Here is a 27,994-nt window from a genome sequence, read left to right as displayed (position 1 = left end):
TCATCATTTTCCCTGCATTTTTGAAGGATAGTTTTTCTGGTTCTAGAATTTTAGGTGTAAAGTCCTTTTCTTTTCATTATGAAAAACAAGTGTTCCATTTCTCCTAGCCTCTGTGGGTTCTGATGAGGACTTTGCTGACATTCAAATTATGTTTCCTCTATAGCATCCTTCCCCTTAAGTTTCTCTCTCAAAGCTTTCAGGATTTTTAATGTATTTTTAGTTTTCAGAAGGTTGGCTCTAATCTTTCTTGGTGTGTCTTTGGATTTATCTGTTTGGGGTTTGCTCAGGTTCTTGTAGTTGCAGGTTGTGTCTTTTGCAAAATGCAAGAAGTTTTCAGGCATTACTACTTTGAATACTTTATCAGCTTCTCTTTTGGGGTCCTGATTAAATGAATGTTAGATCTTTTGTTACAGTCTCACAGGGTCTTGATGTTTTGCTCATTAATTTAGTCTGTTTTCAATGCTGTTCAGGTTGAGTGATTTCTGTTCTTTTACTTTCAAGTTTACTGACTCTTTCCTCTGTCCTTTCCATTCTGCTTTTGAACTCACCCATTGACATTTTTATTTAGTATGTCATGTCTTTCTTTGCTGAGACTGTTTCTTTGCCAAGTTTTCTATTTATTATTGAATACTTCTCACTTCTAAAATTTTATTTGATTTTTCTTTATAGCCCACATATATTTATTTAGATATATTTATTTATACCATAGCTATATATGTATTTTTTCTTTTGGCTGACATTTTCTATTTCCTTACTGAGACATTCTGTTTTTGTTCATGCAGGCCCAGAATTACTCAGTGGAGCTCTTGTATGATGTCTGCTTTAAAATCCTTGTTACATAATTCTTAAATCTATAGCATGCTGTTGTTGGCACCTATTGGTTGTCCTGATTCTTGGTTTGATGAATGATTTTATATTGAAAGTTGGACATTTGAAGTGTTATACTCTGGGATGAGGATCTCATTTAAATATTGTGTTTAACTGGCCTCCTCTGATAGCCCTCAGACAGGATCAAGAAGGACCTTGTTATAGCCAGGTGGGGGTGACGGTCTAGTTTCCCCATTAAGCCACATCAACACCCAGTTCTGTGAGTACTCCTGTCACTGGTGGGCAGTGGTGAGAGTCTCAGCTCTCCAATGGGCCTTCACTGATACCACCTGGGTGGAAAGGGCAGGAGGGCCTTGTCACTGCCGCCCACTGACAGTGACAGTGACAGAGGACAGTCTTGGTACCGACAGTTTTGTGTGTGGAAGCTCAGGCTCCCCATATGGTGCCACTGGGAGTGAGGGTAAGGGACCTCATTACTGCACATTGGGTCAGGCTTCCTGTTCTGTCTTCTCTGATGCTCCTCATAGGGGAGAGAAGGGGATTGTGGGTACCTCATTTCAGTCTGTTGAAAGTAGAAATCTGGGCTCCCTGCTTTGTTGGCCCTATGGGGTTTGAGATGCTGGTTTTCCTGTGGTGTTTGGCTAGAGTAGAGCTATTATAGTTTAAACTTGTCTTGCTAGGCTGCCTCTTTCCTCATTATTTGCCGAGAGCGAGCTAGCTGCTATTAGGGCTCTTTAATCCGCACCTGTTAGCATTCCCAGGCGGTCAGGTCCTCCAACTCCAAGGCTGGGATACATGAGGCGAAGAACACCACAGGAAGTCACCGCCATACTGGCCTTCAGGTCCTGAGACCCCTATCTGATCCCCCTCTTCTCTCCATATTTCACCCACAGTTCAGAGTTTTCCTTATGTTTGTTTTATATGTAATATCCAGGGTAATTTGTGAGGCAGAAAAGGGAGAAATCCTTCTCTGTCAATACAGAAGTGGAAGTCCTGGATACATAATTTGATTCCCTAACTTATCTGATACTTACACAGCACTTGGGCAAATAAGTGGGAAACACAAACTATTTTAGGCCCTCTTACATTGTCTATTATATATATATTGATCATATGTTGTATTTATGACATATACTATGTTTACTTATATGCATATGAATGACAAAGAAAACCATATTTCTTTGATATCACTAACCTGCACCAATGTGATGATTACAGTCAATTCATATATAAAACCTTTGGAAAAGAAATCAAGAAAAAAATAAGAATTCCCCAAAAGATATCCAAACTATAGATTTTTCTACATAGATACCTGCTATATGTTCAGTCTGGCAACTTGCCATGTCTTCTGTGTTCTCAGCACATGCTCAGTGTTCAACAGGCTAACATGAACATGCATCAGAGACAGGCGTGGACCTTGTTCAGAATAAGACTACAAACATTATTCGGGATCAGAACAAGCTAAGTGAATATGTAAAGATGAATCTTTAGAGGGAATTTCCAAGGAAATGGAGTTATCAAAACAGTCATTTCGTGGAAATTAAGATGAGCTTTTAAAAAATAATGTATTTTATTTTGTTGGATGTTGAGTTGGAAGATCATTTTGGGTATAAGAAATCAGTTATGTGAGTAAAGGAGAGGAGCGCCATTCCGTCTGGTTCGTTTGAATAAGCGCAGCAAGAACAGCCTGGCTACTTGACTGCAGTGGGAAAGGCCCACTTCCTGAGTGACCGGAGCAGATTCCACAGTGGACGAAAGGCAGGGCCTCCGTAGGAGAAGACTGACCTGGTTGTTTACTCATGGATACCTGCCAACTGGACCTGTTAGGAACATCCTATCCATTGATACTCGCATTGCATTAATGAGTGAGGGAGAATTATTGCAAGCTCCTGAATCTGGAAGGGGCATGATAAAAAGTATGTTTTAGCGAAGTTATTTGCAGAGCTGATTTGAATGGTTTTGCAGGAGTTATTGCGGGAACCCAGGTGTGACAACAAATCTCACGGCACACTCTGCTTCGACATGGTGTTTCAGCCTCTTCTTTAGGACCCGCAGTAGCGCAGTAGCACTGTGCCGATCGCCCTTGTCTCGCAGGGTACTCTGCTAGAAGCATCTGTGTATTTTCTCATTTAGTGTTCACCGCTCTGGAGGTATCATCGTTGCCATTCTGTGAGGTTCCAGGGCTTCCCAAAGCCCCATAGCCAGGATTTAAACCCACACTCGTGACATTGGACAGCACTGTCAGCTCAGTCCCTGGGATGGTGACAGCCGAGTCACAGGCACTCAGTGTTCTTGACGACTTGAGCTCTTGCCTTTCTTTATTCAACTACTTTATCACCCACAATCCTGCCAGTAAAATATGATAACAACTTAATGCTGTGGTGCTGTGGAAACAAGCTTCATATGTCTTCCCCTTCCTCTCCCTTCAGGCAGGATCCCACCAGACCTTCTGTTTAGGGTACTGAGGGCATGGAGAGCATGGAAGCAGCTCCCATCACTCAGGAGACAATTAAGAAACTGGCCTCTGATTCATTTCCCAAGCTAACACGTAACCATGCCTGTGATTACCCATTTTCATTGTTTATGGCGAGGCAGGTGGATGAACAGCTCTGCCTGACTTACGAAGTGCTTGCCTTCCATAAATCACAGAATAGAAACCCCAGCACAGTTAATCCCAATTGGTTAAGTCCTAAGTAGAGAGTGATTAGAATGTCTTCAGGGAAGAAGATACTTCATGCAAATGAGGTAGATACACAACTCCTTGGGGAGAAATTTCCCTTGCTCACAGTATGTGGTCAAGGGTTGTTATCCATTCCTATTGTCCTTTTCTATTTCTCACTGGCCATCCGCTGTTGATATTCCAGTTGTGAGTAAACTAATATAAAAGGTGATAGAAAGATTATAGGGAACTACACACATAGTAGGGAGAGAATTCTGTTTGCCCACCTATTCTCCATTCTCCCCCTTATTAATTTCAACCTGGATTAATTTTTCCAGTTCTAATAACACATTCATCACGATGAAGGAGAGCTATGCAATGTACCCACGGTGCTCTGAGCTAGAGTGTGACGCAGGTATTTTCACTCTTACCTACCTGAATTCCAGTCCCACTCCTTCCTAGGCATAGATGACATGATATTCTCAGATACTCGGTGACAGCCTCCTCTGGTCTTTCAGTTTGAGTCTAAAGGACCCCAAAGATCGTAAAGATGTGAGGTTGTCCACATCCTCTGCCTGGAAATCCTCTGAGTGGACTTAGAAATGCAGATTTGCTGTCAGTGGAAGAAGGAAACCCAAAGATCGTATATGATTCCCTGGCCCCATCTCAAGGACGTGACTGAGGGCCCAGGGGGCTGGGTATGCAGCCCCTTTAAAGGACCAGGAGCTGTGGGGATGGAACCTCAGAGAAGATAACCCCTCTCCTTTTCCAATTAATGTCAATGTTCCTTCCTTTGCATAATTTCTCTTTTCGTTTCCCTCTCCTTCACTGCCTTCCCTCCTACATTTTACCTCCTTTTCCATCTCCCTCCCTTCCTCGCCTCTCTTCCCTTTCTTCCCCACGTTTCCTGGGAACCTGCGGCAGATGCCTCCGCAGCAGTGCCACCTCAGACCTGGACGATGAGCCCTTTTGCATGGAGGAGATCGATTACGGTACAGACGGGAGCTCAGACCGGGCAGAGAGCTTCTCTGAGCTGGACCGACAGATCCAGGAGTGTGCCTTCAACAAGGGAGAGGAAGAGGACGGGGGGCCGGGGGAGGGAGGAAACGCCGCCCTGTAGCCCCAAGCTCCCCAGCCTGGTCTGCGTCTCTAACCCTTGGACTAGCAGCTCTGTCGTTTCTTCTCCATCAGACACACGTAACGTTGGTACAAAAAGCCAGCCCATGTGAGCTCAGCAACCCTATTTCTAGATTTTGTTCTAGTCTCACTATGCGTAAAAGGCTGACTGCTTCGTATTTATACCACGTTGCACACATAGTTAAATGGCCTTTGGAGACTGTACAAGCTGCTGTTGTTCCAGAATGAGACCCTCAGATTATCATGGATCCTTTCAACCTTGCTCTGTGCTGGAAATTGCAGTGGATAGAATTAAGAGGACGTGGGCTTTCTTCTCGGCTTCTCAACCAGAATTCTAAATTGTTTGAGTTGTTCTATGGGTGTTAAGTCTTATTGTTGTCTCCCTGCCATTGCATCTGAGCAAATCAGCAGAAACCATGAAGCCCACTGAGACTCTGACGGTCTTGGCAGGGTCTTCACTTGCCAGGTGATTGAATACAAAAGGTTGTGTGAGTGTCATTCCTTGGTCTGTCTTAATGTATATATTTTACAGATTCAGTACAAGGCCAGGAGCCTTCCTAGATTCTAGAGAAGGGTCACAATGCTGAATGAGACATGACCATTGGTCTTTACAAATTTTAAAATCCTGTGAATTTAGGCCACTAGTAATAAGACAGGAGGCACAAGACATAGTGGGAAAATCATTCATTTCAGACTCAGACAGATGTGGCTCATATCTAGGACTTGGCAGTTACATACTATGAGAACTTAGGCAAGTAATCAAATCTCCTCAAACCTCAGTTTTCTTATATATACAATGGAGATGAGCATATCTATATCAAAAGTTATTTTGAAGGTGAAAGAGATAATATATAAAATGTTTGGCACATGCTAGACTCAATGAAGTTGGCTTATTTTCCCCTTCACCCAAGCAGAGCATTCCGTTTAAATATTCTCATAGTTACAAAATAACAGTCTCTAGAGTAACATGGTTGGGAGACATTTTCTCTTCCTGGAGGGGCATCTAGGAAGGCGGTTCCATAGGAGCAGAGCCTCGGAGGCTGGGATGGCTAAAAATAAGTGAAGCTGGAACAAGGCCCTTCCGCAGGCAGAGGGGAGCAGCCTAGAGACGCACATGACAAGGAGCACAGGGCCCACTCAGAAAGGATGAAAAGGGATGTGGAAGGCAGATGTAGAATGGGAGATTAGATGGAGAAAATATGTTAGGTCCAATTTTGTTTGTCCAGATGCCATGTATATTTAGTTAGGATTATTCATTTTGGCTGGGAGAGATGGAAAATCCAAAATAGCAGTAGCTTTTGAAAGATGAAAGTCTAGTCATCTTTCAAACAGAATTCCAGATGTAGACAGGCCAGGGCTAGTATCATGGGCATATAGTGTCAGGCCCGTGCTTCTATGGCTTTCTAGATCTGCTCTGTTGCTTTACTCTTAGTCTAAGATGGCTGCTGAGTATCAGCCTTTGCATCTATATCCCAGTCAGCAATAAGGACAGGAAAAGGAGAACATCTTCTCTGTATGTACCTATATATACAAAGCTATATGTAACACTTTGCCTTAATCCCACCATCCAGAAAGTGGTCCTGTGACCACAAGTGGCTACAAGAAAGGCCAGAAAATACAATCTTTATTTGAGGTGGGTCCAGCTAAAAATGTGGGATTTTAATATTAAAGGGAATAATGTATTTTGGGAATCAAATACCTGCCAAAGAGCTTTTCCTGATATACCAATCACCACCAAGAGATTTTAGAAACAGAATAACTTCAGAGAAAACTCATAGCCCATACCTTCAGACCAGCAGGGAACCACAGAACAAAATGTTGCCATGATTTAGTCCCCTGGGAGAGGAGAAAGGCATGCGTGCTATAATTTGGGAGTTGTATATCATTATTACTATTAGTACTGGTAATTGCTTCTTTTTCCAACTCTTCCAATATCTTTGCTCAGAAATTTCTTTGTTCAGAAATCACACATCCACCCTTTATAGGAGGACATTCAGAGTTTTGTAACATATGTAAGAGGTTTGAGGGAAATAACAAAGATGCTGACTTCAAATCCAAGCTAATAACATCCTTTCACTTTGCTCATAGTCAAAATTTCCGCTATAAAATAGAGGATCACATAATGTTTCTCTTTGTTTCCTGCTTCGAGGAGTCAAGAAGATGAAATGGTTGAAAACATAAATGCTGGGAGAGATGGAAATAATACTGTCTTCATCACTTATTTGTACCTTGGCTCAAATAGTTTGTAGGATTAGTTCCTAGTCATCTAACATGTTTTTGAGAGAAATGGCGAGGACAGGTCAATTTCTCTGTGGCATGTTTAGAAAAGTTCATGAAATATTCAATTCATCCATGTAACAATCGTATATTAAACACCTACTATATGTCATACACTTTTCTACACTCTAAGGACACAGAAAGACCCATTGTGTGCTTTCAAGTTACTCATAGTTCAGTGGGAGATGAAAAATAAATATTTTAATACAGGGGCCATTATGGAGCTATGCAGAGGATAATATGGAATCACCTAATCTAATGGGGACAGCAGTGGTGGGAAATGTCTACCAAAAGATGATAATTTGGGTGATTCTTGAAAGATGTGCAAGTAAAAAGGAGAGAAAAGACATGCTAAGAAATGGGAAAGGTTTGTGCAAAGGCCCTGTGGTAGGGTTAGAACATGAAATAACATGCTTAGTGTGATGGTTTAAAGGATATGTTTATACATGGGGAAAGGGGAGAGAGACAAGAATGAAGTTGAGATTGGCATCAATCTAATCAAGCAGCATTTGACATGCCTGATGAAAAGGTTGAACTTTATTCTGAATGTGCTGGGGGAGACAGCATTTTCAACAGACGCACGTCCAGGTCTGATGTCAGCAATAAGGACAGGAAAAGGAGAACATCTTCTCTGTATGTACCTATGTATACAAAGCTATATGTAACACTTTGCCTTAATCCCACCATCCAGAAAGTGGTCCAATGTATCAGTATGTATCAGTACCACTGCCCGCTTGTTCACGACTCACCGATTGGCTTCTTAGCTATGCTGGTCATTCAGCAGTCTGAGGAGTACTTTGGATGTGATGTCATCATATTTGAAGATCAACAGGTTTGTGGTGAGTTGAGAGAAAATGCGTGCAATTTGGAGCCACTTAGAATCCTGAGGGCCTGTGAAGTTGGAAAGGACCCCTATAAGCCAGAGGTCCCTCAGCAGGAGGACAGGTATACATGCAGAGTTCTAGGGACCTGGGTGGGGGTCGGTCCTCAGCCACTGAGCCCGGGTGCCAGTCAGCTGAGGAGTTGCTTGGAGGGAACAGGGGAGTGGGAGAGACCAGACCCCCTGCCCTTTCTGGGAGGACCGGGGGCCACTCTGTGTCCCGCCTCACCAATCTTCAGTCTGGGCGGGTGGGAAGGACTCTCTGCCAGCTCTTCCTGCCTGGCATGGTAAAGTATTCTGCAAAACATGTCCTTCAGAACTCAGAGCCAAATGAGATGACTCAAGAATTCCAGAGAGTTGTAGGCTCTGATGGGAAACAGATGTGGTTTACAGTGTGCAGAGGGGATGGGAGTCTAAAGAGCTGATGGGGGCCAGGCTCTGTGCACAGCTGTCCTGTTCCAGCTTCTGTCTACAGGGCAGGGTGTGGACTGCATTGTGGGGTCCTGCAGTTGCCTGGGGCAGCCTTGAGCACTTCCTCTGATGGCCAAAGGTAGAGAGCTCACTTTTTTCACCTCTAGGATTGTCCTCTTGGTAGTAGGAAAACACGAGGCTGCTTATGATCTCCAAAGGGTCGTGCTTCCATGACCCCTCACAGTGGCATCCGCTGGCTCTTCTTGACAATTCCCTGAAGCAGGAAAGTCTCTGGCTTCATATGTCCTGCAGGAGGGAGCCTAGACGTCTTTGCCACCTGGCCCTGTTCTCCTCTACAGACTCAGTTCCCACCATCCCCTGATCTCTTCAGTCTGCCTGGGATGTAGGTTAATCTGCCTCACCACCTGTGTGCATGTGCGTGGACATGCACACAGATGCACACACACCACTTCTTGAGCCATGTAGCTCCCTAGAAGCTCTATTTGCTTTTTCAAACCCTTTCACAGTTTTCTTCTGTCTCTGATAAGCAACTCTCATTATATCATTTGGGGGTTTTGAGATCCAGTTCAAATATCACGTTTCTTTCGTAAAACCTTTCCTAATCACCTAAGCAAAGCTATATAATCTTTCTTCTGTGCCCCTATAGTACTATGCATATGTCCCTTTTATAGCATGCTTGCTATATATAATTTTATTTATGCATTTTTACAGCCCACCCTATAGGCCAGTGCACGGAGAACTCTTGAGATGCATGTCCCTGCTGTATCTTTCTATCTCTTCCAGCACTAATATACTTGAAGGCAGTCAAAAATGTATCTTTCCCCCAGCCTCAAATGTAGACATCCAATGTCTCAATGAAATCTCATACATTTCCTTAAATTCCTCTAGAGCTTGTTTTATAGGAAGGGTGATTGGTTTCCTGAAAAGGGCATCTAGCTCAAGTACAGCCTGGTCTCTCAAGGTGGTGGTTGCTATAGAAGACTGTTTCCCATGTAGGGCGAGCTTAACAAGGGGCAGGGTGACCTTGTCCTTCCCTGTGTTGTGCAAATGTTTAGATAGAGCAGTGAGAATAGAGGAGCAGAGTCCCTAAGAATCTCTGGTGGCTGCAGTATTCATCAGGGGCTCTGGACCGTAGGCTCACTTTGGTGAGAACTGGCATACGGCTCCATGTGCAATGCGCCAACTTGGCTGCCTACGGGACCCTCAGGCATGAGGGTGTGGGAATTGCATCTATTGACTCCAGTTCCTTTTGGGCCTCCAGTAAAAGGATTCAGAGCCATAAAGGACGTTTGAAAATAACCTAATCCTTGAGCTACAAGCTCACATTAAGGGTTGCCAACACAAGTGAGGTCATGTCACACCCTAAAGGGGAGACATTCTCACACACAGCTTCCATTTCCCAGCCTGGACAACTGAGCCGGGGAGTCAGTTTCATATTCCAAGGGGAGCTTCTGCTCTTTGCCAAGAGAAAGAGCTTCCTTAGAATGGCTGACATTAGTCATCCGTGTTAGGGACGCAGGGCAGTGGCCGGCACGATGTGTCTGATCATTTGCATTTGCATTAGAATGATGGATTCCTGTTGTCCCGCTGGGACAACCTGCTCCAGCTTGCTGCAGGCTCCAGTCTCAGAAAGACACACAGACAGTAGCCTGGTTACCCACTGTGAAAGCTTTTCAGGGGCAAAAATAATTCGGTAGGTCTAGAGCCTGCTGCTGTCCTCCCCAGAGATGCCCTTTTTCGTTCACCTTCAGTTTGGCTTCATGTGTGCCCAATGGACTTTTGAAAAAAAGTTTTGTTTAGATTTTTTGATAAAAATGGATTGTATTGCAGATTTTCAGTGCCTAATCATAAAAAAATATGCGACAGTATATAACTTAGATCATCTGTCGCACACATTCCAACCCAATGGGGCTGAAATTGAGCTTGACTTCCCTAACCCCCTCTCTGCCCCCACCACACACACAGACACATACTCCCAGGCTTTAAACAAGAAAACAAAGTGAGTGAAGGAAGGTTCAGCACCAGACACATGAATGTCAAGGCAGGGGAGAGCTGAATGATGATGCTACACCATGCTGTCATGCAGAAATGGAGGTGGAGAAATTTTGGTAGGAGGTGAGGCCCTCTGTCATCAGTACATGATATAAACTGGTCTGACATGTGTATCTTGAGCTGCTCCAACTAGTTATTCTCATGAGGAGCTCTCAATGATCTCTTATAGTCTTTTATAGGGCCTTTGGGGTTAAAATGATGTCTTAAAAAAAGACAAGTATTATGACCACTATGACCCCTCCCTGATAAAATCATGATAATAATTAAGTATCATTCTTTGGTGCAGTTCAGTTGAGGTGTCTGAGTATGGCCTGGTCTTTGGGCATCAGGGTGAGAAGTGGCACTGAGGTCAGTTCGGTGCTGGCTGGAAGGAGTGAGGAAGCAGAGGCCGGCAGTCCTGCTGTCCAGGACGTGGACATTCTTGAATATAATAATATTAACCAGGCCCCACCCATACTTCAATCCGAAGAAGTTATTCTAGAAGGTATTTGGGGAGGAAAAGCTGGCCTGTGTCCCTACTGTGCTCATAGCCCCTCATTTCAGTTCTTACTGCCATTTGGTGCAATAGATGGACATTATTATTGCCATTTCCAAAATAAGGATCAGCTGTACTGAAAGGGACACTTCAGCGAGGGATGGGGCTGGACTCTGCTCCCAGGGGAGCCTGACTTCCCACCGTATCCTCCCATTTCCTCAGAGGAGGTGAACATAAACTGACCTGTGACAGTTACAGTGAACATGTGCCAGATATGAAAACCTACCACGTACAGCAGTCTAAGACCACTGCTTAGATTGGCATGTTTATGCGTCACAGCCTAACCCTATGAGGCAAGCTGTCTTGTTACACTCACGTTGTAGGTGAGGATGCTGAGGTGTGAAGAAGGTAAGGACTTACCAAGATTACACAGCTCAAAAGCCAGAGGTTCATGATTTTCACACAGTCTGACACCTGAGTCTGCATTCTGAGGAAAATGTCTCTTCCGAGACCCATAAAATAGCCTTTCAGATGCCACCAAGCAATTCTGTCTCTAGGAAGGGACGTTGTGGTGGTGTCTCCAACCCTTGACTCAAATATAAATAACTCACACCGGGCATCATTGCAGGACGCGCCACTCCACCTCAAAGCCAGATGTTCATGATCTCCTCCGCCGTGTCTGCTTCCAGGTTCCTAAACTTGGTCATGTCAGTGGGACTCTGGGTTGCCTGGTTTCTCTGTGTGCCCAGCACGTGGCCCAGCAAGGCGGGCGGTCACATCTCGCTGAACGGGCGCGATCCCTGGTCTCGTCAAGCCTACTTCTCAGCTTTGGTCTGGGTCTGCCTGCTGCTCTCTCTTCTTCCTTCACTTCCCACCTGGGTTTCAGCAACGATTTCCCCACCACTCTCATCACCTTCGATTTTGCCTCCTCTCCAAGCCTGTCTTCCCTGCACAGGCAGATGATACTTGGAATGAAAATGTGTTTCTATTGCTGCTGCTGACGACCTTTCAGCAGCCCCCCAGGGTCCCAAGGACAAGGCATTTGAGCCCTTCCTGATCCAGCCACTCGCTAGCTTTCTGGTAGCCTCTCTTCACATAAACCCCAGCTGAAACTTCCTGTTTTCAGAAAGTGCCTTCCTCTTTTGTCCTCTTTGTTTCCACCTCTGTGCCTAAATGTATCCCCCTCCAGGCAGTCCTCAGTGACCCAAGTTCCCAGAACATCTTGTAGATACCCTCTGATGGCTTTTGTTGCATTGTATTGCCAGTGGGTTCTCGGAGAACACAGACGTGCTGTTCACTGCCCTATCCTGAGGGCCTAGCACTGTGCCCAACACATGTTGGGCCCTTAAATATATATTGAATGATTGAGATCTTAATTTGCATGCCAAAGTCTCCTGAGAAAGCCCTCCTCCCTGTTGCCTCAGTTACCTATTAATCACAAGAGTTGCAGGAAAGTAGGACACTCCTGTGTCCAGCACACCCAGAGCAGCAAGGAAGCGCCCTGGAAAAACGTCTCTCAGTGCCCTGGTCTGTGGTGCTTCCTGCTCTGTGATTTTCCAGAAACAGCTTCCTTTTTTCCCCCAGATGGCCTGTAGAGGTCAGAAAAGGGCCTTGGTTTCCAATCACGACTGTCCTCTGCCCCCATTAGCATTCACCCTGAGTGTCTACAATTAAGCAAACCTAGGCGCTGCACATAGGAACGGAAATGCATTGACTTTAATAAAACAGAGTGTAAAACAACTTTAGATTGACTCCAGCCTTGTTTATTCTTGCACACTTGTAATTCTGCCGTGGTATATTCCCAGTCAAAGAGAGCATTGTCCTGGGAACTGAAGCATGTCCCTTCTTCACTGCTGCTACCGCAGCCTGTCCAAGGAGGCAGGCCACACCAGGCTGCCGCTCCTGGCTCCTGGGAAAAATGCTTTCGCATTTCTTAAGGAAAAACAATGACAAATAGAGGATCTCTGGGCACAACGGGACGAGCACCCACTGATGTCCTAATCCTCGCCTTTGGGTTTTCTCATGGATGTAAGTGCATTCAGAATGCAGAATAAATATGTAAATAATAAAAATGGAGCCGGTACTCTGGTAGCCAGCTGCCTTGAAATTTAGGAACTGATGCTTTTGTACTGTGCGTTACTCCCTAGCATATGGGAAAGACCGTTTGACCAGAAATTAAGAATGCACAGTTTGAGGCCCAGCTCTAGCACTTCAATGCATGCCCTTGGGGATGACCCTTCATCTCTCCAGGTCTCAGTTTCTCCGCTGGAGAGCTGGACCAGGTGAAATCTGAAGTCGCTTCTATTTCTAATATCCGTTGACACGGTGCAGGCCAGCCTGTGGGTTCCTCCAGGCGGGTGAAGAGACAGCATGAGGTGGTTCACACTAGCACTCTGTCCCTGGAGGGCCCGGGGCCAGGCCTGTACAATGATCTTTTCAGAGCCGAGACCAGTGTGGTTGACATGCTGCCAGTGCCCAGCAGAATAAAAGCTTCTGAAATCAGGGCTAAAAATAAATAATGAAATGAAGTGACAGCATAAACAGGAAGACTGAAAAGTCAGTGGGGTGTGCGTGCGTTGAGAGGGGTGAACTGAGTCAGCAACCTGGGCGGTGGGGTGGTAAAGAACCCACTTCAGTGTCATCTGCAGTACTGTCCTTTCAGGGGGCTCTGGTGGGGAGAGAGCTCTAGCTGGGTGGTGCCACCCAGGGCAGGATGCCTGAGATGAGGCAGAGCTGGGAGGGTGCCCTCTGGCTTATTTCCTCTTGGCTGCACAGTTGACCCACCCACTCAGCGCTGACTCTTTGTTGGCATTCAGAATGAGTTCTTTCACAGCCTCTCTCCTGCCGCTGGACCTCTCCTTGGGCCCAGGCCGGCTGCTCTTGTTGACCTTGCCTCTCAGCATTTGGGGCCTGCTTCCTCTTTGCACACACTCATGGTTGCGAACAAAATGACTTTCTGCTCTGATAATTTGGGGTGTGATGTTGCAAGAGGGCCAGGCAAGCAAAGGCAGCTAACAGCTATCAAGTATGTTTCCTGTGCCAGCCCCTGGGTTAGGTGCATTCAGGCATCGTGCAAGGAGACAGTGGGATGGCGGGACCAGAACAGGGCAAGTCAGCATGTGGAAATCTCCTCCGCTCTCCCTGTCTGGCTGCTTCAGGTTCTCGCAGTGGTGAAGGGTAGACCTCCAAAGCAGATGGGCCCTCTGTTTGGCAAAGCAGTTTAATGAATTTGTGGATTTGCAAATGTGAGCCTTATTGGGATATAGGATTGAATTGCTCTGCTGTGCATTAGATAGCAATGGATCAGATCAGGACATGTACACTGGCAGGGAGAGAGGGAAGGAGGCCTCCCCAAACCCAAGGAGCAAAGAGGATTTACGGGAAATCCTGACTCATAAAGAAGTGATGTCTAGTGTTTAATACACAGCTGCTTCCTTTTTTGTGGGATCTAATTTCACACCATCCCGATGCCCTCAAACCTTAAGAGTCTACTGCCCCAAATAGCCATGTCCTAGGATTTTGAGGAAATGGAAGATGAAATTGTGTGTTTCAGATAAAAAGACTGTGGGTAGAGGTTGACAAGGAGAATTCAGGGGAAGCAGGGAATCTGGAAGTTAATTTCCAGGGCATCACACTATAGCTTGGAAGCTTCAAGCAATTTATTTGAATACGAAAATGATGTTAATCACAACTAAGTTATCATGAGCACCTGCCATGTACCAGTTGTTGGGTGGAGGGTTTATTATTCATAAATCCCTGTACAGTAGTAAGTAACTATCCCCATTTTGTAGATTAAGAAACACAGTCTCAGAGATATTCAGTAGTGTTTGCAAAGTAAGAAGCTAGGAGAGAGGCCACCTTGGGCTCTGAACTGAGTGTGTGTGTCCATCTCCTTTGTTCTACCATGTAATACCTCCCAAAAAGAAACAACCCCTCCTACACTGCTGGTGGGAATGTAAATTAGTTCAACCATTGTGGAAAGCAGTATAGAGGTTCCTCAAAAAGCTCAAAATAGAAATACCATTTGACCCAGGAATTCCACTTTTAGGAATTTACCCTAAGAATGCAGCAGCCCAGTTTGAAAAAGACAGATGCACCGTTATGTTTATGGCAGCACTATTTACAATAGCCAAGATATGGAAGCAACCTAAGTGTCCATCAGTAGATGAAGGAATAAAGAAGATGTGGTACCTATACAATGGAATATTATTCAGCCATAAGAAGAAAACAAATCCTACCATTTGCAACAATATGGATGGAGCTGGAGGGGATTATGCTCAGTAAAATAAGCCAGGTGGAGAAAGACAAGTACCAAATGATTTCCCTCATTTGTGGAGTATAAGAACAAAGGAAAACTGAAGGAACAAAACAGCAGCAGACTCACAGAACCCAAGAAGGGACTAACAGTTACCAAAGGAAAAGGGACTGGGGAGGATGGGTGGGAAGGGAGGGATAAGGGTGGGGAAAAAGTAGGGGGCATTACAATTAGCATGTATAATGTGGGGGGGTACGGGGCAGGCTCTACAACACAGAGAAGACAAGTAGTGATTTTACAGCACCTTACTATGCTGATGGACAGTGACTATAATGGGGTTTGTGGGGGGGACTTGGTGAAGGGGGGGCCTAGTAAACGTAATGTTCCTCATGTAATTGTAGATTAATGATACCAAAATAAAAATAAATAAATAAATAAAAAGAAACAACCCCCAGTGGCTTATTTACTTTCCCACCTTCCTGCCCCTTTCGGCCGTCCATCCTTCCTCTCTCTCTTTCTTTCTCCCCCTGCTCCTTTCTCTCTTTCTCTCTCTCTCTCTCCTTTCCTCTTTCTTCTTTTTCTTGCTTTCATGATTCCTTATTCAAATTCAATTAGAAACGAATCTGTAGTTTTCAGCATCTTATTTTAAAACCTCCTCAACACCTATTCTTTCCCCATATACCTATCCGTGTTACTTTTGCACCGCCTGTCTTCCATATTTCTAGATAGAAATGCCATGTGACCTTTTGAAGGGATCTCCCAGGGGTAGCGGATGGTGATGTGCATGTGAAATACCCAAAGCAAATGTTCAGAGCAACATTTTTAAAGATAAATAACATGAATTTCAAGCAGGTTAAGTGATCATAGAGGAATATGGCACCATCCCAACAAAATCAGATTTGGGTTAGGACAAGTAGGATTTCCCCTAAGGTGTCTGATGTGGGTCAGGAAATGATTTTTCAGGTCTCTATTTATCATGCCCTGAGTTCTGTGGACAGTATAAGGTGCTCCCCATGGCTGTGTTTCCTTTTTTTGTTAGAGTTCTATCTTGAAACCACCCTTGGAGTAAGAGTGCTTGGGGTTCATTGTGATCTTACAAGCAGAAACCTATGAGATCATATAACCATTACCTAGTTTTAATTGCTACTCGATTTGCTTTATTAGGCCAGGATGTCTGATGTTAAATCCAAAACTACCCCTGCCTCTCAACTTCATTTAACTTCCACTTACCAGTGCTCTGAGGAAGCCACTCAACAAGGCCACTCAGCAAGGAAGAAGAGGAGAAATGGGACTTGCCCTCCCACCTCTGTTGGAAATGGAGTTCCATGTCATCTGTCATAAGTCAGTGACATTCCACAGAGATCGTTCATCCAAGTAAACTTCTGAATGTTTTGTTCTTGCTGGTTAGCTGGTTGTTTTTTTTTTTTTTTAATCTCTTTTTTAAATCCAAAGTGACTCTAGGGTGACAGGACCAGACATATGACATGAAAAAAAAAAGGCAAGGAAAATCAGTACCCAGAAAGTTAAAGATTAACACCCACATTCAGGATCATCCATGAATCACTGCCCATCCCCCACATACATACACACACATACTCTGCTTCCTAAGGAAAAACTTTTGTATGGAAAAAGAACAAAATGGAGGATTCAAGCACACTAATTGGGTAACCTTTGCAACAGAGGGGCATTGCCGTGAGAGGAAGAAGATGGTAAATAGGTGTGACTGTGGCAGTCTCTCTCACGGGGCTTTCATAGCTGGTGCCACAATGCCTATGGCAGATGATATGGCAAAGATGGCATATGAGGGATGCCTCCAACTCAGGAAGCAGCCTCAGTGTTGGAAGCCCCCGTGGGACTGGAGTGGGATAAAGGAGAAGCAGGTAGAGTTGCATCACCCGCTCTGTGATGGGCCTCCCGAGTAGAGGGCTGTCCCCTTGGTGATGTCAGTAACTGTGCCGTACCTTCATATGGCTGCAAAACAAATTACCCCACATTTAGCAGCACAGACCAGCATCCCCTAATTACCTCACCTTCTGTAGGTCAGAAGTTCAGGAGAACTATCCTGAGTTCATTGCTCACCATGTTCAAAGCTGAGACTCAAGTGTTAGACAGCCTAGGATCTTATCTGGAGGGTCAGGAAAAGAATCTGTGTCTAAGCTCAGTCAAGGGGTTGGCTGAATTCAGGTTCTGTGGTTTTAGGACTGAGGTCCCCATTTCCTTGGCTGGAGCTGGTCTCAGCTCCTAGAAGCTGCCGGTTCTCCTCCGCATGTGGCACCTCAAAGCCAGAAACAGTGTGTTGAACTTGCTGTATGCTTTGACTGTCTTTTTTCTTCTGCTACCAGCTGAAGGAAGGAAACTCTCTGCTTTTAAAAGGCTTGTATGATTAAATTAGACCTATCCTTATAATCTCCCTTTTGTCTTATGACAATAAGTCTTATGGCATAATCATGGCAGTGAGACCTCTTCATATTCTGTTTCCAGCCATGATTAAAAGGGGAGGGAATTTTATAAGGGCAGGATTCACTGGGATGTATTTTTATAATTCTGCCTACCAAAAATAATATCAACCAATATTATATAGCATTCCCCACATCCCAGGAACATTCTAAGGAATATACATGAGTTAACTTTACATATCTCACCTATCTTTGCATATATTCACAACAGCCTTATGAGGCAGATCCTATTATTGTCCTCATTTTATTTTTGAGGAAACTGTGGCACATGCAGTGTACATGGCTGATACGTGGTTGAACTGAGATTTGAACCCAAACAGTAAGGCTCCAAGTTTGTGCCCAATTTCTTAACCACAACTCCACAAATCTATCTAAAAATGGGCTTTCTTAGACAGAGATTTGTCCTTGCTCTATCCAAGCCTGAGTTTGAACATAAGAATTGGAGTTTTTTAGTGGGACAAGGTAGGATACAGGCTCAAGGTGCCAGAGAATGCTTGGCTCAGATTGCCCAAGCCCTGGACTTTAATCAAGGCTTACATGTGACATCCCCACTTTTCTTGGACTCCACACTTCTAGTCGAAGTCTTAGCTAGCCACAGAGTAGGTATTTTCTACGTGGCCCTGCCCTATGTCTCCTTTGAAGTGGTGGATGTAGCAATAACTGCTGAGGTGTTCAAGGTGCACTGAGGTCTTCGTGAAATAGACATGCCCCTCCCATGTCCCTGTGGGTCTTCTTCCAACCTGAATTGAATGAAGACTGTGTTACGCAGGTGCTTAGGTCTGTAAGAAAAACTTACTCAATACACTGGTGCTTCCTACATGTGGACTTATTTGAAATTGTGCTCATGAGAAACTGAGGTAATTTTATAATTTTCAATCTTTCACTGACTGGGTTACCCTTTTTTGGCCCAGATAGAAGATAAAGACAAATCTTTAAAGATCCAAGTAGTTTAGAATCAGAAATTAGCTAAGCAAAGGGCTAAGAAGTAGGAAAGATAGTTTTTATAATAGTCTTTTATTTTCAAATGTCAATATAATAAGTAGTAGTATTAAAATTGTAAATTTACCAGTAATATCACAGTGAGAGAAGACAGTTCATATAACAACAGCCATAGAGAGAAAGCAAAGCCAATTCATTTTTTCAAAAAGGGAAACTAAACTGAAGGCAGAAGAGTGACAACATTTAATAATTGTAGTTATAAATGCAATAAAGTATACCTTAGGTGACATAGAATATCAACTGTGATCAAAAAGGGAATCCAAAACTATTTTTCATTCATTATTCAAAAAAGAGGATATAGAAGGATTCATAATGAAACAGTCCAGAACGGAAAAGAGGTAACATGTAAAGACGGCTAGGGAGTCATTACCCAGGAGAAGAACTACAAATGCATAATGTGAAGTTCAGAATAAACAGCAGAGATGCAGGGACTGGTTTAGGAAATAACAAAAAGCGTTCATCAGTTTATTATCAGATCTGTGAGAGAAGGCCTTGATAACAAGGAGGAGAAATTTTCATTCTGACAGGGGAGGCTTGACCAAAGCACATGAAAGATAAAAAGGCAGAAAATGCAAAAGGGTCCCACCCAGTGCAGCACAGCGGGAAGGGACCAGAAACATCAGGCTGAGGGGTGACGGCCGTGGCCCGAGCGATCCATCACCAGCGCTAACCATCAGTAATGGGGTGACGCGCCCATCTCTTATCTCTTTCCTCTTGTCTCCCTTTTACTCTCGGCAACGGTGAAAACATAATGAGTAACAGGAGGCTGACCAGATCTGTTGAATTATATGCGTATAGGACAGATTAAGGTGAACTGGAAAGACGTTCTCCTTCGGTTGTCCATATGATGCATTGACTTGACATTCAAAGGTCCCTGTAATCTAGCCCACCGCAACCTGCCTTTCTGTGCGTATCTGCAAATACACATGGCCCCAGAGCCAGCCTCTCAGCCAAGGCGGCCTACCCACCACCTCCTAAATCCATCCTGCACATTACCATCCACTCACCCTTCTCACTTCTCCACCCAACTCCTTTAAGGCTCAGTTTAAACCATCCCTGATCTGAATATCTTCTGTAGCTCTTGCTCTCTCTTCTCCTCCATCTATGACCTCTAAAAGCATTTATTGTGAAATTAACCATATCCATTCATGCCCTACTAATTGGTCATCTATCTCTTTTATTGTGGTTTGACGCTTTACACGTATCTGTCGTTTCTCAGCAATCGTGCTATTTACTCCTCGAGAGCCAGGCCATGTTGTTTTATAATATCGCTCATTATTTAGCGCCTTTCAATTTCAATTTGTTTACCTAAACTATTATGCCACAAAATGGTCAGTGTAAAACTGCAAGTGAAATAGTATTTCCCTTATTGTACACACTAGATTACTGAGGCTTACAGAAGTTCAGAAACCTACCCGAAGTCACGTAGCTAATAAGTGGCAGAATCAAGATTTGAAACTGTGTGCAGTGAACAAAAATTCTCTACTATCCCCCCACTAGGCTCTGTGATCATTACACCTTTCTGAAGTCTTCAATCCAGATGATGTGCCAAAACAATATTACTCATAATGTACACACATACAAAGGATGTTCTCCATAATTATATTTTAATTATTGTACTTTCTTTGCATATGATTTTTATGATTCTAGCAGGGGGATGGACTCATAGAATTAAATCTAATATTTAACATTCTGCCTATTCAGAGATGCACACATACACAGATGTGTACACATACACAAACAGATGTTTGGACCATGGTAGATTAGCTGATAAGAGCTGCACAAAGGACATTGCTCTCCCAGTGGTGCAATGAATGGTCTTCATTTGACAAGGACATGAAGAACTTCTAATCCCATTTAAATTAGGAGGCCTGTAATCTTATCAGGATGCTTCAGGGCTCAATTTTATTGCAAGGGTGCTGAGAACTTGCTGATTAGGTTTATGGCCAGCATATTCCTTGAAAGTAGAGCCCTGTTAGTTGTGATAGTAGCTTTGAACAATTTCCTCTATTGAAAAGCTGTGTCAGTTCATCTGTTAATCAAAGTACAATAAATAGGGTTAGAATGCTCAGCAGGCCTGCTTTTTGTGTGTTTGGTTGTGGGTTCTAGCTTTGTTCCCAATTCAGGAGAGAGAAGCATTGCAGTTCTGAAACGTATTAGCTTTCAGAAGTGGGAAGAAGCCTGACAAGTGGAGAAGGAACATGGGAGGGGAAGAAACCAGACCTAGGTTATTTGTGGGTTACCTGGATAATTTGACTTCACCTCTGGGCACCAGATAGTCTCCCTGTACATAATGAGAATCATAACATTTCCTTGTATTGTGGCTCTCACACTTCAGCCACGTAAAAATCACCCAAAGGCCTGTTAAAACAGAGCACTAGGCCCCACTTCTGAAGATTCTGATTCAGTAGGTCTATAGTGGGGTCCAGAATTTGCATTTCTAATAACTTCTAGGTGATGCTGGTTCAGGGAATGCATTTTTGAGAACCACTGTCCTAACAGACATGGTTTGTAATCACAGGGTGTAGAAATACCAGGTCCTTTGCAAGAAAATGTATTACAACACTAATAGGTAGGAAACATTTCCTAGCGCCATTCCTAAATATTGTATTCTGCTCCAATATCAATGGCCCGTCTGGTATCTTGGAGCATGTGGAGAACTGCTCTGTAGTAGACAGATGCTCATGCTGTTCATCCCTTGTTCCTATGTAGGTTAAGTTGCTGTCCACTAGATAGGTGCTGATAGGCTTCCTGTCGTTGATGGGAGCGGAGAGCAGCTGTCACTGGACCAGCAAAACACAGAACTCTTAACTGAAGAGAAGGAAAACATAGTATCTGCTTATCATCCCCTCTTTCCTTCTCATTTCTCTTTTCCTTTACTCTCCTCCCACCCTCACTTGCTTCTCATGCTTTTCTCCTGTTACTTTGCCCCCTTTTACTGTCTTCTCTTTAGAAGACTTGAGTGTCTCTCTATCCTCCCATCTCTCCTGTGGAATTTAACGTGGATGGGTTCATCTCGGCCTGCTTTGCCAACTTCCACATCCATGACTTTATTTCCTCTTAGTTTATCCTCAGTACATAAATCTTTTCTGAACAAAGTGAATATCATTATTCCTAATCCCAGAAACCCAGAAGACTTTGAGCCTCTCAAGCCAAGCAAGATGTTTGCCAGTTGTAATGACCTTTTCTGAATAGGTTAGTACCCTGGCTTTGAACACAACTTGTTTCTAAGAGACTCAGTATGTGTAGATCACTGTATTTGTGCCCAGTGACATCGTAACCCTGAACACAATGGATTTGCCTCCTGGCCCTAAAGGAAGCTATTCGTTTATAGGCATTCCTTAGACGTAGGAAGTGACTTGTGTGAAAACTTAACCCAGCACCAATCAGAGCGCCCTCTACTGGCTGGTGACCGTGCAAGTCACTCAGATTTTTCTTTGTTAAAGACTGACGTTGAGACACGTGCAGAATAAACAAACACAGTACTAACAATAGAACGAAAGGTAGAGAATTGCTAAGTCACCAAAACTATAGTCTGGAGGGTTGGATGCCGTGGGGCAACTGCTAGAATTTCAGTGAATCATCAGGGCAGGAGTTGGACTTTCAGAAATACTGCCATGACTTCAGCAAAGGTTTGATCCCTCAGAAACCTGGTGATACACTATTATAACCAACTGTTTGAGATTAAAGTAAGAATCTCAGTTCCTTATGCCTGAAGCAGCTGAATTTGCAAATAATAGGAAAAAAACATTTTAGACTACGTAAGGCAGAGGGCAATAATAAATAGATAAAACGTCAGTAGTATAATCCATAGTTGATCATTATGATCAGTAGCAACCACTGAAAGAATTATTTCCATGTACCAGCAAACTAGAAATTTCAATCACTGTGTCTCCCTGCCTATCACAGACCTCTAGGGCAATCATTCCTGCCAGTGTAACTGGTGGAAAGACATACCTAGTCTACAATACCAGGTGCTTAAAATGTATGTACTTTATTCTATGTAAGTCATGTCTCAGGAAATAAAAATAAATCCAAAAAAAAATGATAAGCTCAGTCAATCAGATTCCTGTACGGGCCTTTCTAACCAAGAGTAGTGAGATCGTGGTTCAGTTATCTCAGGGAATAGAGGTTTTGAAAAGTCACAAGGCAAAACTGAGGCCACATAAGATGATATGCAAACTGAAGGCATAAAGCTGTTGAGTCCCTGTGATGCTGAGGAAAGAGAGTTAGAACAGAGGCACCCTGAGAGGCAAAGTCAGAGAAAGCACACGGCTTACGCGGGACAAGGAGGGAGGAACCAAAGGTACCTTGTCCAAGAGATATCTTGTTAGCAGACCGATTTTTCCAGCCCAGTTTCAGTCCATATCAATCCTGACGGTAAACTTGGTTTTCCTTGAGGCTCAGAGATAGCAAGCCACTTGCCTGAGATTATTCAGCAAATACAGAGGGGGAGCAGCTCTTTGAACTTAGGGTTGCTTCCCTTCCTTCTGTGACACGGTGGTAGGTTTCAGAGCCCTTACAAATGTGGAAGGAGGTAACAGTCTTAATAATGAGTGTGCTCTTCATTCAGTCTTGCTTTTTGTTCAGGTACCATGCATTTTCTGTGTGTGCGTATTTGAATTATAGCCTCTTTGACAACGGAATGTGCCCATCTGTCTCTTCCATCCCAACCTCTTCTAATCACAAAGTTTCCCTTATTAAAATATTTTATCGGATGAATGTACTTAGCTCATAAAGTTTCACTTGTATTTAACCAGTTTATTTTCACATTAGAAGTCAACAGATGTTCATTTAACCTGTGTTAATTTACGTGTCATTTAGTTTTTTTTTCAATGTCTGCCGTTCCTTCCTGCCCATTCCGCTATTCATTTACATTCTTAGTTCATTTTTATTTACCACTAGATCAGGCCTTGAGCAATTGTTTTTTTTCAGTAAGAAAGTATCTGATGTCAACAGTTGTAGTAAGGAAAGAGCCTAGCGTTTTTTGAGTGGAAAGACCATATGTGGAGATGCTCTTTCAAAGTCTGCCCTTTGTGGCTCTGGACAAAAGGAATATAAAGTCATGAATGAAGGACTTTTATCCCACGTTTTCCTAGGCCTTGGACAATATAAAATGTGCAGTAGCCAGGCGTCATAATGCCGGCTACTGATCACATGCCCCAAATACCAACTCAGACGTCTGACTCCACCCATGAATTCCATCACCTTTGCCTGTGTCGCCCCATCTCAGGGAGGACCATCCAAGTAGCATTAACCCTCAGGAGTGTGAGGCTCCCAGTCTAAAACATCACCATGTTATATAAGGGCAGTGTCCATAGGTTCCTTTCAGATAATTAGCTGAAGACCCAGGAGTTTTTAGAAAAAAGCTCAGAATTGCTTGGCATCACCAGTCAGCCTGGTGATCTTCAGAGAGATCTGAGCTTTCTAGAGAGCTGATGTTTCCACTTTGAAACTGGCAGAATTTCTTACTTTAAAACTGGTGAACTCCCAGTAATAGCTGTCAATCCATGGTGTTCAACTGAAGTCTTATATATCATATTCACAGATAAGCAGAGCATGGGCTCTGGGCTGCTTAAACCAGGAGCTGCGTCTCTCGAGGCCATCTCCGTATCCTGCCTCCAGTTTGTGGATACCCTGCAGCTGGCTAATACTTCAGCGAGCAGGTAGGCAAAAGTATGTGTAATGTGGCCATCTCCAGTCTGAACAGTCTGTGCTCTCTCCTTTTCTCTATCATACTTGCTTGTCCAAGGAACCATAGAATAATGCGTGCATTTGCTATGCAGCAAATTCTAATAAAAGGGCACAAATAAATGGTAAAGAATAATACCATCCCTGGCTCACTCCTCCCATCCCCCAGAATGCAGTGCAAACACCAGCAGGATGGGAACTAGGATGCTGAGGTTCTCCTTCCAGTTTAATTGTTGGTAGTGTGACTTTCGTCAAGGAAGGAAATCTCTGAAAATAAAAACCTTGCCCTCCCTTCCACTTAGAGCAACTAGGAACAGGTGAAATGATGCATGTAGCAACATATTTAACGGAATTCCTAAGTATTAGGAGGCAGCCTGAGAAGGAAGGAGCGGAGGGCTGGCAGGTGCTAGTGAGAGGGGGATGCGCGTTGTGTTAGGGATGCTGTTTTAGGAGATTTGTTTGTTTCATAATTTCCAAAAAAATAAGGGCCGCCTCTAAAATGCTTACTTAGAGGTACTCATTTCAGTTGGACCCCTTCATTTAATAAATGTTTTCTCTTTTTGTAGATAAATAATTATTCAAAAAATTAACAATTTTTACTGTATGATTTTTGGCATATGAGTGGAAAGAATCACATTTACCTACCATGACATCAAACCGGTCTTAGCTTTCCATTTCAGGATTTGTGGATCTGAGAACTAAAATGATAACAGACGCAACACCCAGGGTAGCCCGTAAATTATTTTCATAAGCATCCACCCAAAAAAGCATAAAGTTTTTTTTTAATTGAAAAAATACAACAAGAGAATGAATCGTGGCTTTTTTTTATGTTGTTGTTTTGCTGTATTCTCTCCATGCTAGCATGGATTTTTCATTTTACACATTTTGGAAAGTTTAAAGTTATATGTGTGTATGGTCGGGAGTGGGGGGAGGACTTTGGGTGGAAACACTTGGAATTCTATTGAGTCACATTTTCCTGGAGTTATTTGCTTCTTAAAACAAGCCAATACCATCATTTATAATCATAACCCTGAAGGCATCCGTAGTTGCCTAAATGTATAAACAACATGAAATGTATAATTTGCAGGATCTTTAGCCGAGTACTTTAAAAATCTGAAATGCTTTGGGGGAAGACATACAAGCAGTGGACAAAAATAACAAAAGAAAAGCATGTGTCAGGCTGTCTAGTGATGTCTGTTAAAGTTCTGTTTGTGGTTGTGCTTGGAATTCTAAAGGACAAGATAAATGTAATGGTGGAATCACAGAATTCTAAAGCTGGAATGAATTTGAAATGTGTCTTACCTCGCAGAAGTAAGGCTAAAATAAAATGGGGTCTGAGGTTGCTCAGCTAGCAGATGCAGGACACAGGATACACAGCCATGCTTCCCAAGAGCTGGTCCAAAGCTCCTTCCAACACGCCTTTTATGTCAGTCATTATTAATGTATCATGTACAATTCCCTCACATGTATATACACAACCAAGTAATTTTCCAAACATGGTGATAGAAGATGAGACCTGACCGTTACCTTAAGGCTAGGTCAACATGTTTAAAGTTGGGAGGAGCTATTTAGCCATTACTTAAGTCATTTGCTTAATGCCCAGAGTACAGATCTTTCAGATTCTAAAATGCACTGCTGTGCAGACAAGGAAACGATTTGATGGTATATTGGGCTTATATGAAAATGGCACGTGGAACCCTTCCCTTCCTTCTTGCTAGATTTGCATGGGAGCGGAGGCCAGAGAATTGTTAGGAAAGAAAATTGCTGAGAATAAATCAAATCGCCAGTCTTTTGAGGAAAACAATCAATTAGGTCGTGTGTCATCAACCCCACGAGGCAAGGGCAGGGTTGTTCTTCCTGAGTTGGACCTGAATGTTGTATTTTATTCCAAAATTGCTTTGCAATGGCATCAACTGCGGCACCCACCTCCATTCTCCTGCCCCTGTCTACCACATAATAGCCTATTATGAAGGCTTTGCTGAAGGCGGAAATTAACCTTTTGGAGAAATTTCATTCCATTAAGCCTAGTTACATGAATCCAGACTGATTTTCTTTATGATGGGAAGGTTTTCTTTCTTTTAGCCAGTATTTAAGTACTCAGAAAAAGTGTTCTGGGCTTTACTGACTATGAGAGCCTTCCTGGTGGAAATAGAATTGTTAGTTATGGTCTCCATGGTGATTTCTTTTTAAGGCCAAGTTTGAATCAATCTTCTAAATATTGAGGCATAATTTGTGAATGCAATTGATTGAATAATAATAGAATTATCAACAATACAGCGATACCTTTAATGCTGGTGTTTGAGACTTTCCACAGACAAGTTCATAGCTAGCCTTCAAAGTGGTCCCTACCCATGACCTTAAGAGCCTCCTTTCGTTGGTCATAATGTTCTAGCTGCCGGCCTGTTTTCTTTCACTCCATCCACTTTCTGGGTATCTCATTCCTTTACAGAGCAGCTCCATGCCACCCACAGCTGAGCTCTTTCTTTAATCTTGTCTCCTTGTAATCCCTGGTATTTTATTCAATTCAGATAACAATGCCCTCAGAACTGCTGCAGTGGAAAGAACTCCAGTTAGGATGTTAGGAGATCTCGATTGGAGTTTTAACTGCCAAAAGCAAGCCCAGTGGCCTCATTTCAGTTTCCCGATCTCTCAGTTTCCCCATCTGAAAGCTGAGAAAATTGAGCAAGCTCATGTCCAATGTCCTTCCTCTAGAGAGCCTAGGATGAATCTCAGTTATAGAAACAAAATAAGACAGTCACCAGACAGCACTTTTTTCCTGCCCTACATTTCCAACAACAGAGTGTTTTCATCCATTATCTTTTTCAAACCTGTGTTCTAAGGTCAGAATTATGAAATGTGGCTAAAAGCTGCTGTGAGCTAGTGAGAGGAAGAAGTGAATTCACCTCTCCAAGGAGACTCATGTGCTGATGACCCTTCACAATGGGATTGCAGCCTGCAAGTGCTGTTAACCAAATGCTTCCAGCGGCAAAACAGAGGCATCAAATGATTTACTCTTTATTATTTCTCTTTAACTACCTAGAAAGCTGTGAAAACAAGAAAAGGGTCTAGCTGCTCCTTCTTGGCCAAGGATAAGTAAGTCTTTGCAGGTCATCCACTTAAGCCAATAGACCAGACTGTGTGAGTTCTCAAATGGACCAAGGACAGGGAGAATGGAACAGCCGGGGTATTCTGTGCTTTCCATGTGGCTTCCTCCCTTCACTTACTTGGTTCCTCTATTCTAAAGCATAAGTAGTTAAAAAAGAAGTAACTCAAGAAGCAGACGACCCCTTAAAAAGGTCTTGGAATTTGCTCCTTCAAGCCATGCATAGTTAAAGTCAGTTTGGTTGAGCGCCTCCTATGTTATATTTACAAGTTGGGGATCATAGTGTAAAGGTTAAGGCTACAGCCCCAGGAACCAGTTAATGCAGTAGTTCAAGGTACACCTGTCTCATAGATGGTCCACAATATGTATGAGCTTTCATAGTGTCGTTAGTAGCTGTTGGTACGTGCTGGGTACTGGATACAAGGTGTAGGAAATGGGAAGGTTTCTGCTTTCGTGGTCAAGCAAATAAAACCTCCATACATGAATGAAAAATTTTAAAACAGTGTAGTTGAGAAAACTGTGGCTAGGAGAATAAAATATGCTCCAATATTCTGGACTGTTCTTCTCTTGAATACATTCCACCACATTTCCCAAGCCTGGGTTACAATAAATGGGGAAAACATAGGAAAATGTAAAAGGCATAAGATAAATTTACGCTGTGGTCTGGGTCACATGGGTCTGGCCCTGTTTCGTAATCCCCCAGGCTGCAAAAGATTTCTTTCGATTACGGGCGTGACAGTGACCTCAGCT

At 43.4% G+C, this 27,994-nt stretch overlaps 1 protein-coding gene across 7 annotated transcripts in view; it reads left to right on the top strand.

The window, feature by feature from the left end:
* AGBL1 (AGBL carboxypeptidase 1) overlaps positions 1-27,994 on the top strand; it is an 822,820-nt gene that overhangs the window by 635,516 nt on the left and 159,310 nt on the right. For 3 of the 7 annotated variants that reach the window (XM_073226996.1, XM_073226995.1, XM_037000687.2), the window contains exon 23: positions 4,412-6,653. In XM_073226996.1, the coding sequence (XP_073083097.1) occupies positions 4,412-4,607 (196 nt within the window). In that variant the 3' untranslated portion in view covers positions 4,608-6,653. Of the gene's footprint in view, positions 1-4,411; positions 6,654-23,998; positions 24,117-27,994 lie in introns of those variants that run through there. The other 4 variants (XR_012127046.1, XM_073226990.1, XM_073226992.1 and 1 more) reach the window with 4 other exon arrangements.

Source organism: Manis javanica, chromosome 18, assembly GCF_040802235.1.
Source record: "Manis javanica isolate MJ-LG chromosome 18, MJ_LKY, whole genome shotgun sequence".
Classification (NCBI taxonomy): domain Eukaryota; kingdom Metazoa; phylum Chordata; class Mammalia; order Pholidota; family Manidae; genus Manis; species Manis javanica.
The sequence above is the reverse complement of the archived record's forward strand: the minus strand, read 5'-3'. Positions and strand labels throughout refer to the sequence as shown.